The 12,434-nt window shown below is 45.6% G+C and overlaps 1 protein-coding gene across 8 annotated transcripts in view; it reads left to right on the top strand.

Moving 5' to 3' along the window:
• Positions 1–228: 228 nt before the first annotated feature.
• tpm1 (tropomyosin 1 (alpha)) overlaps positions 229–12,434 on the top strand; it is a 49,036-nt gene continuing 36,830 nt past the window's right edge. Inside the window, exons 1-3 of one of the 8 annotated variants that reach the window (XM_063070988.1) lie at positions 233–511; positions 826–951; positions 1,110–1,235. In XM_063070988.1, coding sequence (XP_062927058.1) covers positions 398–511; positions 826–951; positions 1,110–1,235 — 366 coding nt within the window. In that variant the 5' untranslated portion in view covers positions 233–397. Of the gene's footprint in view, positions 512–825; positions 952–1,109; positions 1,236–8,718; positions 8,885–12,434 lie in introns of those variants that run through there. The other 7 variants (XM_063070989.1, XM_063070985.1, XM_063070984.1 and 4 more) reach the window with 7 other exon arrangements.

Consider the following 12,434-nt stretch of genomic DNA (forward strand, 5'->3'; position numbering starts at 1 on the left):
CTGTCCCAGGAGGCTGAAGCAGGGGAGGGAATGTGCTGACGGCGAGCGGGAGCCCATGACCGGCTCCCCATATACGGTGATGGTTTTGGTCAGGGCTCCCGGCAACAAATCAGCTGGCGGATGCAGGAGCGAGATTGCCATAGGGTAGGGCAAGCTGCGACTGCTTCCAAAAAAGTATTAAATGTCCTAAGGAATTCAATCAGCCCCCCACCCCCCCTACGAAGGAGATATTTCTGAGGCCAGAAGAGATCTGGTGCACTTCTGCCGAGCTCTGAGACCGGCATCGGCTCTCTGTCTGCCTCTCCCCCTCTCAGCCTCTCTGCACCTTCTCTCCGTCTTCCAGTGTCCCCTTGCTGTTCTCTCTTTCCTTGGCAAAGCACCGCCACACACAGCAATCATGGAGGCCATAAAGAAAAAGATGCAGATGTTGAAGCTGGACAAGGAGAATGCCTTGGACCGCGCCGAGCAAGCAGAGGCAGACAAGAAGGCAGCCGAGGACCGAAGCAAGCAGGTTGGGGAGGAAGGAGCGCGTCTCCCGAGCGGGGGCAGATAGTTAACAGTCCCGTTAGGCGGGCAAACTTCATTCCTGGAATTCTAAGGAAGCGTGTTGCTGGGTTTAAAATCGGTAGTCGCGTGTTTTGTCAGTTTAAAGTAGCTTTGTCGTTGTTTTACAAAGCTGCCGTCCAGTAACACGTTTAAATTGTCTGTGGCGGGAGAGTAGGGTTAAATCGGCTCTAAATTCCGAGGGCGGCGGGGTCGGGGTATAAAGATAACCGTGACGGTGTGTGTTTAAAGCCTTTTAACCTCTGCATCAATTGTGCGTAGTTTGAGGAGGAATCCATCCAACTCGAGAAGCAATTGCGAACGGTGGAGGACGAGCGAGATAAGTTTTTGGAGGATTTCAACAAGGCGGAGGAGCGGCAGCTGGCGGCGGAGGAGAACGCCGCGAAGGTATTTGAGCGGACGGACGCTTCCTAACGTGTCTGCTTCTCTCTCCTCTCTCCTTCTCTCTCTCTCTATGTATCTCACTGCCTGTCGTGCACACGGCTGGCCACACTGCCTGCTCTGTCTCTCTGCACAACTCTCTGCCCGCGTAACGCGCTCTGAAGCTGGAGGATGAACTGGTGTTACTGCAGAAGAAGCTGAAGCAGACTGAGGATGAGCTCGACAAATACTCGGAAGCTCTGAAAGATGCTCAGGAGAAACTGGAGCTGGCTGAGAAGAAAGCTACCGATGTGAGTACGCAGAGCGCACGGTCACCCTCTCTCATCGCAAATCCGCTCACCGTTCTGTGCATGAACAGCCTCTAAAATCACAGCAGGTGCTAGTGCGCCTTGTGTCATTCCATTTGCCTCTTACCATGCAGCCATCCTAAAACAGAGCCTAAAAATAATCCCCCAAGGGTTCGAACAGAATGAGTAAACACGGAGCGGGCAGGGGTGTAAATATAGCGCAGCGCTTTATATGGCGTTGAGCTATTTGTGTCATCCGGGTTTGGGCCAGCCAAGGTGAGAACCTCTCCCGTTGTCATGTCGAGTTGATTGACGTGTTTGTTTGAGGCCCCCCCCCCCCCGTCACTCAGTGTCAGGCCACAGGTATGGAAATAGGAGGGGAGGGGTTTGCCTGGTGGAGGTCAACGACCCGTTCTCCCGCCCAGCACGGACACCGGCCTGTAACATGAGTACAGATCACGTTGGCGCAGTGCACTCCTTAAAAGGAAAAGTATGCGGACTATTCCGAATACCACTTGTATCCGTGGCATTCGGGAGCGTGTGAAGGAGTAGAGAGGCGGACAGGACGCAGTGATCAGGGAGCTAATGGGGACCACAGAGAGCAGCCCAGGCTTCAGCAAGTGTAAATCCCCCTCTCATTTTGAACGTATTTACACCACGCTAAACACCTCTGGGCTCTGTAGAAAGTCCAATCCAAGCTGAGAGGGAATTCTGCACATCCCGAGCTGGTAATTCCTCAGACGCAGAGTCCCCTGAGCAACGTTTAGGTTCGAATATTTTCAAAGAAAATTCCTAACTAGTTCAGGGACTCTCTCAGACGCGATCGCAGCCCGAGGAGATACCACGGGAAAACGGCAACAGATGACAGTCGCACGGTTTCTGCACCGGGACTGTTTATATTTCGGCGAACTCCCATTCCTCTCTCTGGCCAACAGTCTTGTGTGTCGGGGGGGGGGCAGAGTCACACTCTCACTTCGTTCACCATTACCGAGATTGCTCCCCCCGCACGGCCGGTATTAGACGCTGTGTCAGAACCACGTTGGAAATCAGTCAGCCATGAAAATAAAGACTGATCCTTCTAATCCCAGGCAGGCTGCGGCCAAATCCCCCTAACCCCTTCTTGACTTGGGACAGGCAACTTAGCATTGGCGGCAGTCCAGTCCTGGGTGTACTCTCCACAATGCTTAGTGGTGGCTTGACAGCATGGAGATGGGGCGGAGACGGGCTCAGAATAGTTCAAAATCCGTTTTTAGTAGTTGAATCCTCACTCCTTGCAGAGAGGTCACCGTCTGACCCCTGGGCACCTGGACAGAGGTCACAGTCCGACCCCTACAGTTATACCGACACTCAGAGCTCTGGCACAGAGAGTTCAGTATGACCCCTGAGAAATAGCAGAAATCAAAATTTAACCACTGAGGATCTGGACATAAATCATAACCTGTTTCCTGGACCAGAGAGATAGCAGTTAACTTCCTGAATCTCTTTTCAGAAAGATTTGACACCTTTTTTTATCCTCTCCCTTAAAAATTACGATCAGATATCCATTCACATGTTGATAAATTCCTTAAGAAGTACGTAGATTTTTTTCATTGGCTAAGGCATAAGAACAGCATGGTCAAACTACAAAACCAAAAACATGTTAATACTTTGCACAATTGTAGTTACTGTGCAGCAGATTAGCACTCGGGGAAAGATCTGGTTGTGAAGGTTAGAGTTTAACAGTTATAAAGTAAACCTTACTCCGGCTGGGTGGTCGTCTTCAGGACAAAGGAGGCTGAAGGGTTAGAAAATTCTGGAAGACCCATAGAGCATGAAGCGCACCTTTAGTGTGCCCTTAGTAAAATGGTCGGTATCAGAGAGTGCAGGATCATGGCCGTTGCCTAACTGGTGGATTAGAGAGATGGGAAAGCGTTTCCTTCAGCCAAAGTGTGTAGCTATCTGGAACTCACTGCTTGATAGGACTATGGAAGCACAACGTCCCAGCACCTAGATCTGCCCTTTCCTTCAGACCTATAAACCAAGATCTGGGAAGTGGGGTTCCGATGTACCCATAAGTCCATGAGACAGAGAACAGGATGGTTTCTGCACAGAATGAGGCCATTTGGTTCATCAACTTTATTTTTGTTCTACTTAAGAGCAACCCAGCTTGTCCTTCTGTTCACCCTCTCCACAAAACTCTGCAACTTCTTTCCAGCTTTATTTTGAACTCAGTGATTTAACCTGGTTCCATTACTGACCATACATGTACATTCCAGACTCTAATCATTTGCTTTGTCAAAAAAAGAGTTTCTTTAACATGGAGTATTGTATGTAGTTCCGGTTGCCCATCACAGGTAGGATGCAGAGAGGGTGCAAAAGAGAGTCTGAAGGGGTAGTTTACCAAGATGTTGTCTGCATTACAGGGTGTGTACTCTAAGAATGGGTGGAAAAACTTGGGTTATTTTGTCTGGAGCAGAGGAGGCTAAAGGAGACCTCATAAGCATATGAGAGGCATGGATGGACTGGACATCTGTTATGTTTTTGTCAAAAATGAAATGTGTAATCCTTTCAAGCCATGAGGCCATGCATTTAAGGTGGGGGGGGGGAGTTCTATGCAAGTTTCTGCACAGAGCAGTGGGTGCCTGGAACGCCCGGGATGACAGTGGAGGCAACTATGTTAAAGGCATTTTAAGGGCTCTTAAGATAGGCAGATGGATTTACAGAGAAAGGAAAGCTATGCACATTATGTATGGAGAAGAGATTAGTCAGGTGTTTAATTACTAGGTTAATAAGTTCTTCACAATATACTAAAGGGCCTGTTCCTGTACTGTTTTGTTCTTTGTTCACAATCAACTTCATTCTACATCCCCTGTTTCTTCTCCCTGCTGCCTTTGTAACCTGCTTCTCACAATCTATTCTGTTCCTACCCTTCAATGATACCATCACAACTTGATCTTTTCCAAGTAATACAACCTCAATTTCACCAGTCTACCCATATACTGAGGCACTGGAGACAGCAGATGCTGGAATCTGGAGATTCCCTCCTCCCCCCATCCTCACAGATGCCGGAGAAACTCAACAAGTCAATCAGCATCTGTGGTATGGGTGTTGGTGGGAGAGCTCATTGTTAGCATCTCCACCCAAAATGTCAACAATTCCTTTCCCACCATAGATGCCGGTTAACCCACTGTGTTCCTCCAGCAGATTGTTTTGTATCAGGTCACACACAGCCTGCTGAGTTACATGTTGGACGCTTCATGTCCAGGATTCTTTGTAGAGAAGGATCGAAGAATAGTGCAGGCTCTTAAAGTTCACATTCCACAGATACTCTCTGAACCACTCAATATTTCCAATACTCCTGTTTATATTTCAGATGTTTAGCACCAGCATCTCTCTTTTTAAAAGTTTTATTGTTTACATAACTGGATACACTTCTTTCTCATGTGGTGCAGCTAACAGAGCTGCAGATTCACAGCTTCAGTGAGCCAGATGCGTTCCAGACCTGTGGGAGGTTTGTGAATTTTCCCTGTGACACACCTGGGTGAAATGGTTTCCTCTCCCCTCTCAAAGATCTGCAGTTTTGTGGGTTAACTGGCTGAGTGGTAGAATCTGGGGGGGGGGGTGAATAAAGTAGCATGCGCATAGATTAGGGCCAAAAGGCCTGCTTTCTGCTATATGAATTTCTTTATGAATTCATTCTACAACATTCGTACCTTTTCTAAAGTATGGCACCCACAACTAGATACAACTCCTTAGCTGCTGCTAAGCCAGTATTTTATAAAAGTTCACCGTGACTTTCTCACAGTGATTCTTGCTGTCTGTGTACTGCAAATGCCCTGCAACCTCTATTTAGTGTAACTGCTCTCTTAACCAGGCATTTCAATGAATTGTGCAAATGTCCTTGTACCCATTTTAAATTATGCCCTCTTCTCCATATGACTGCTTCTCATTCTTCCTACCAAAATGTAATACTTTAACTGAAACTAACTCTGTAATCCAGTATTTTGTTTATAATTTTCCAGCCAGAAAATTTTCAGAAAGGGTACTTTCTGAAAAGGGGTAACTTGGGACTTGAATCGATTTCAGCACGCCAGCCTCTCGTTTTCATTAGTTTGGGAATACCAAGCCAAATGCGCAATGGGTTCAATGTAAAATTCTCACAACCTCTCTAAAACAGTGCAGAGTCCTGTCCAGTACTGAATTAATTTAACTTTTTATATATAGGAACTTGGTGCTTGGGTTTCCTTCCATGTCACAGGGATTGGCAGAGTTTTAGGTTGCTTATCATCTGCAAGTTGCACCTCATGTGTGGGTCAGAGGGGGCTTGGGAGAGTTAATTAAAGTGTGAGAAAAAATGGGTTAGCGTGCTTGAAGGTTAGTGCAGGATTGGTGGATTGGAGGGCCTATTCCTGTTTCTCGATCTCTTTCTTTTTCTCTCCCTCTCTCCCTTCCGCTTGTCTTCACTGTCAAAATGCAAATTGTGAAGAAACATTATTCCCTACTGTAGGTTTTCAGTAGCCAGTTTCCTAAACTGTGGGCTGAACTTGTGCTGTGAACTTTTTCTTTATAACTTCTAACCAACTCAAAGCCAACTGAATTGTACTAACTATTGTAGGAAATGTGGGTGTTAATTACTGGGTGGCAAGCTGCACAATCATGTGATGATAATATTGTCATCATGTATTCTATTTTTGTGAATAGTTATAACTCCACACATTTTTATTCACAGAGTCATAAACCTATAGAGCACAAAATCAGACCCTTCTGCCCAGTTTGTCCCTGATGACCAAGATGCCTATTTAGGCTAATCCAATTTGGTTGCACTTGGCCCATAACTTTCTATCTGTGTGCCTATCCATGTTTCTTAAAGACCGTAATTGTACCCACTTCTATGACTTCCTCTGGCAGCTCATTCCAAATACCCTCCATTGTCTGTGTGAAAAATATACCCTTAGGTACCCATATGGCCAAAAGACATAGGAGCAGAATTAGGCAATTCAGCCCATCAAGTCTTTCCCACCACTCTATTATTCCTCTCAAACCCGTTCTCCTGCCTTTCCCCCGTAACCTTGACACTTTGACTAATGAAGGACCTATCAACCTCCGCTTTAAATATATTCAATGACTTGGCCTCCACAGTTGTCTTTGGCAATGAATTCCAGACTGCTCCCAATACTCCAGGTGTGGCTGACAAATGCCCTATAAAACTTCAGCATTACGTCTTCGATCTTATATCCCAGTCCTCTCAAAATGAACGCTAACATTCATTTGTCTTCCTCACCACGCACTCAACCTGCAAATGAACCTTTAGGGAATCCTGCACAAGGGCTCCCAAGTCCCTGTACACCTTTGATGTATGAAATTTATCCTCATTTTAAAAAGTAGTCTATGCCTTTATTCCTTCTACCAAGTGTATGACCATACACTTCCCTGAACTATATTTGCCCATTCTCCCAAATTGTCTAAGTCCTTCTGCAAACTCCCTGCTTCCTCAACAGTACCTGCCCTTCCGCTTGTCTTCATATCGTCGGCAAACTTGACCACAGAGCCATCAATTTCAGCATTCAAATCACTGACATATAAGATGAAAAGAATCAGTCCCAACACAGACCCTTGTGGAGCATCACTAGTCACCGGCAGCCAACCAAAACAGGCAGCCTTTATTCCCACTCTTTGCCTCCTGCCAATCAGCCAATCTTCTATCCATGTCTTGTAATAACATGGGCTTATGACCTCTAACTCTTTCCCCACTATTCTTCAATCAGTGCCCTCTAGTTTTAGACTCCTCTACTTTGAGAAATATCCTGATTTTGTACTCCATCTACACCTCTTATAGTTTTACAAAACCTCTATAATGTTGTCCCTCTAAGGAAGACAGTCCCAGCCTATCCGGCCTGTTCCTTATAACTCAACCCATCCAGTCTCAGCATTATTTCTATACATTTTTCCAGCTAATGCACATCCTTCCAATAGTGTAGTGACCAGAACTGTGCAGAATATGCTGAGCAATGATAACATGAGCACCCAACTCCTACATGACCAGTAGCTGAGTTACAGCCATTTGTGGAACTGAATGAAATTTGCTGTCTTAAAATTAATGTGCAAAAAAGTTTTTTTTCATGTGTGTAATGGAAGCTGGAGCTGTGATCGGAGCCTCTGGTTTGACCACCCTACACTTTTATTGGCTAACGAAGACAAATGTCCCTGATTCTGATTAGCTACCAGAATCAGGTTTATTGTCACTGATATATGACAGCAAGTTTGTTGTCTTCCAGCAGCGGTTCAGACACAACATAAACTTTGCTGTAAGTTGCAAAGATAGACAGTGCAAAAGAAGGATGAGTTCATTTTTGTGGGTTTGTGGGCTGTTCAGAAATCTGATGGTGGGTGGAAAGCTGATTGTGGGTCTTCAGGCTCCTGTACCTCCTCCCATATCCACCTGAACTCACACTTTGAAGGAATCCTAGGACTTGTACACCAGATCCCTCTACTCCTGTCATTCATTGCGTATGTTCTGCCAAAGTGCATTAACTCACACCCCACCTGTCATTCCACCAGCCAATCTTGCCAGCTGATCATGTGGTCTGAGACTATCTTCACAATCAACCACTCACCCATTTGAAGCCTAATAATCCGGTGTCTTGCATATTGGTTTGAAGCTGCATTTATCAAAACTGTGAATTTATGGAGTTATTTACAGGGAAATAGGGCCAAACTCACTAGAAATCAGATTTTTTTCCTGGTGATTTTTGTACCACTTCGTTGTTTCTCTGAGTTTGTTTAGAGCGCTGTATTTCCTACGCTATAGCTTTGCAAAAGCAAAACACAGGAAACCTCTGATAATCCGCTACAGCCCCCCCCCCCCCAATCTGATGGTTCGGCACCGGGCAGTGTAATGCCTTGTGTTTAAAACTCCAAGGCTCCTCACCCAGTCACCTGGGCCACCTGTAGGTTTATTATCAAAGTGTATCACTTTTCCTTTGCAAGTGTAACATCCGACGGTATCTCCCTTGGCTCGGTGCCGGGGTGATATCGCCAATCTATTCACACCGCAGTGCACAACGCGGCTTCCGCGGTCAGGGCTGGATTGTAGAAATCCGGCAGGCTGAAAGCCTGAGCCTGCTGGAAAACACTCGGCCAGTGGGAAAAGAGAACAAAGGTGTCGGGGGCTCCCTCAGATTTCCCCCGGAACTTGAACAATAGGGGAGCGAACCGGTGGGGAGGGTGCTGCAGAATGCAAACCCAGATTTTTAATTTCAAAGCGCGACGGCTGAAAGCAACGGGCGGAGTGCCGGAGGGCTGTACCTGGAATCGTTGCCTTTCGCAAGGCAGACCCCCCCGCTTATTTTAGATTCTCTTGTCTGTTTCCCCTTCTCCGCCCAGATCCATTGCCTCCGCGGGCGGGAGTGGGTTAAACGCTGGCTTACTTCCGGTACTAAGTACGTTTGAATCAGGGAGTGGAGAGGCCGGTCTGTGAACCTGTTGGAGGCTGCGGCTAGCGGCTGGGGTTGGGCATGGTGTAAGGTGCGGGGGGCGAGACGATGGCCAGCGCGATGTCGGTGGATGCTGTCAGGAGGAAGATCAGGAGCCTGCAAGACCAGGCAGATGTGGCGGAGGAGAAAGCAGCGAGGCTGGAGAGGGAGGTGCAGATGGAACGGCAGTGCCGAGAGCAAGTGAGGGCCGGTCACCCTGTGTAGGGAAGGGGTGGGTGCAGGGAGGGAGAGGAGGAAGACGGAGGGGGTGGGGAGAAAAGACTTGGGAGGTGGGCCGAGCCGGGTGTCCTGATTCACCTGGTCTCATTGCCTGAGGAGGTGAAACCATTGAAGGTTGGATCGGGGTCCTTGCGGTTCTTCTGGTCTGTAAATGGAAGCTGGCGACACAGCCTTTCCACCCATTTTAAACTGAGTCCCACTTCTGGGTTGACATTTGTCTCTCTTAACTGCACGTTTACCTTTGCCGTGTTCTCTAATTTTTGTAAGCCGGCCTTTCCCCCCTGTGTTTGAGTCCGGAAGCTCCGTTTAATTTGATCATGGTGGTGTGCAGTTTAATTACTGCATTGGGTTCATTCACAGGTTAAACCCCTATTTTGTGTATTTTAGCGCATTCATTTATGCTTCTAATCTGGAGCCTGGCCCGGGAATTATTTTGGAGATTAAACTGTAGTTCACTTCTGACGAATGGGCCCCGAGACATCTTTGATGTGTGGTGCGGTGCGGCGTTCAGAGATGACCGGTTTGATTTAATTTGCTCTCCTTACTCGAAACAAGTCTGAGGGGGCGGTACAAAGAAGAATCTTTTAAATAAATTCGCTCCTGCACTGTTTTGCTTAAGGATTGCTAATCAACCCAACAAGAGCTTATCTTGACATCACATGTGAGTGGAATGCCCTTCTTTGGAAAATCAGACGAATTTTACTGCTGAGAGTGGAATATAAACAAGTGGGAGCCGGGCCCGTGCTTAATGCAGACTGTCTGCCAAGATACTTGACAATCTGTGTTAGTCTTCTCCTCCCTGCTGATAGGTGAGGAGTTTTTGTTTTATGTAGGGAAACACTTGACTCCGTTGAAAACACGAGGAAGAGGCGCAAAGATTGCACTGATTCCTTATAGGGAGAACTGTGTCCATCTTCGGTTTGTGCCCAGGGATGGGTTTCTGAGATAAGGAAGTTGTTCTTTGAGAAGTGCTGAAGCAGGATTGGTTATTATTGGAGATGAGATGATCTCACTGAGACCAAGGAATTGAGGTTTGTGGGAACTGCCACAAAGGAAAGAGAGGTCAGTATAAATTATTCATGATCGCATTGGCGGGGCAGACTTGGCGGCGGGCTCCTCCTCCTCCTCCTCCTGTTTCCTTGCTTTTGTGACATGTCCAACATTTATCAAGGGGGATTATCGTATGAACGCTGAAGCCGTTTCTTTAGCTGCAGAGTATAAAGCTAGGTGTATGTACTGTATGAGCCTGTCAGTGTTCAGTGGCGTGAACGTTCCAAGCTGAAGGAGGTTTCGCACACTCTCGGGATCAGGTTGACAGGCAGACCCGAGGCACGGGATTTGTGACTGTCCTGTTGAAGGGCCACGGGGCCTACACTGGCTAGGTTTAATCATTCCTGAACCTTGTACATTTTTTTTCAAAGAGAATCAAAAGGCGAAGTTTTTTTTCTTACCGCTGTATGTTTGCACGATAACTACATTGTGCGATCATGTAGAGTAGCAATTTTTTTTTTGCCAGGTGGATATTAAGGCCGGTGTTTGGTTCATTCATATCTTGTAATCTCACTTGAGAAGATCACTCGGTGTTCCTGACACCCCGTCAATCCCATTTTCCCTACTGATTTCCTTGTAAACTATTCAAAACTGAATTATATTTATTATTAAAGAACATGTATGTTACCATATACCATGGATTCTGGTTAACTGGGACACTTCAGCACCTGTACATTTTGGCACAAGTAAGCCAAAATTAGCTGAAATAGTTAAAAAGGTACAAAAAAAAGACAAACTACTGTTCAACTGGGTAACAAAATTATGTATTTAAATGAAATACAGAACAAATTAGAACAGAGCCAATACTACTACTGTACTATAAAACTGTGTATTAGGTTTCTTATATTTATCAGCAAAGGAATTCATCCATTATACTCTGCTGTGTTCTTTTGACTGACTAAATGAACAAAATCAGCGCAGACACCTAGTGCAGATACAGGATTGCCTTCATTCAATGCTTTCAACAATTGCATCCTCCACATCTTCATTTTCATTGTAACATTCAAGATGATTGCCAGTATCTTCAAATTCTTCATAGTTCCTAACTTGCTAAAGTACTGAAATAGTTTCATTTTCAATCCCAACTGTTTCTGGCATCTTCAAGCCTGAATGCTTGAAACCACAATGAGCAAAACAGTTCTCAATTGTTTCAATGGTTATTTCTCGCCAACTATCAATGACAAAAATCACTGCTTTTCAAACACAAGCACATACAACTGATGCTATTTAAAAACTGTTTGCTAAAGCACGCTGTAGTGTCTAACGACCACACAAGTGTATGTGACTGATGCTAGTTAGAAACTGTTCGGCAGCAGTCTTCTGTCCCAATTAAGCAGCATGGTGTCCCAAATAAACACAGGGAATTTTCTCGATTAGTTTCTGTTCATTAAGAGTTGTCCCAAATAAGTGGCTGTCCCAATTAACCAATAGCCCAATTAACCGGAATCCACTGTATTAACTGGAGATACATTTTCTTGTGGACATTTACAGGGAAATAAAGAAGTACAATAGAATTTATGAAAAACTATACATAAAGAATGATAAACAACCAGCAGAAGACAAACTGTGGAAATAAATACATATACTGAGAACATGAGTTGTAGAGTCTTTGAAAGCGAGTCTGTTGGTTGTGGAATCAGTTCAGACCTGAGATCAGTGAAGTTATCCACGGCTGGTTGAAGCGTAGTAACTGTTCCTGAACCTGGTTGAGTGGGACCGAAGGCTCCAGTGCTTCCTATGCAATGGGAGTAGCAAGAAGAGAGCATGGCTAGATGGTGTGCATCCTTGATGATGGATGCAGCTTTCCTGTGACAGTGCTCTTTGTAAACATGCTGAATGGTGGGGATGGACTTGTGCCTCATGTCCTCCTTGCAGCCAAACCAAAAAAGTAACGTTGAACCATGATGTCCATGCTCTTGTATCTTATGGCCCAGCTGATGAAGGCAAGTCCCCATATGCTGCCTCCTTCAGCCGTGTCTACTTGCTGTTGTGAAATGCCTTCTTGATGTGCTGAGGATGATGGTCTTTTGATCTTGGTGCACTTGATCTGTATCGTGTAATTATTAATCTTTATAGCTCCTTTTCTAAATAGAGGCCTATAGCTTGCCAATTTAAAATGATTTTATCGGTTGTATTGAAGGAAGGCTTCCTGCCAGTCCTCCTTTATCATGTGGCAATGTCAGGGGAAAGGGCATACAATTCATTGAAGCAAGTTGTAAACTCTGTTTGTTTAAAAAAAAAGTTTGTGGCTTTCTAAAGGCTTAAAATCTGGGAAAGAAGGGTATCGTAAAGAGCACTTTACAAAGAAAGGTTGAAACGTGGAGACTGAAACAGACCCTTCGGCTCACTTTATTCATGGAGGCCATCACATACCAATCCATGATAATCCCATTTCTCGAGCACTCGAACCTTGGCCTTCTATATATTCCAGGTGCTCATCTAAATACATAATGCATAATTG

The sequence above is a fragment of the Mobula hypostoma genome, chromosome 18, assembly GCF_963921235.1.
Source record: "Mobula hypostoma chromosome 18, sMobHyp1.1, whole genome shotgun sequence".
Lineage (NCBI taxonomy): Eukaryota > Metazoa > Chordata > Chondrichthyes > Myliobatiformes > Myliobatidae > Mobula > Mobula hypostoma.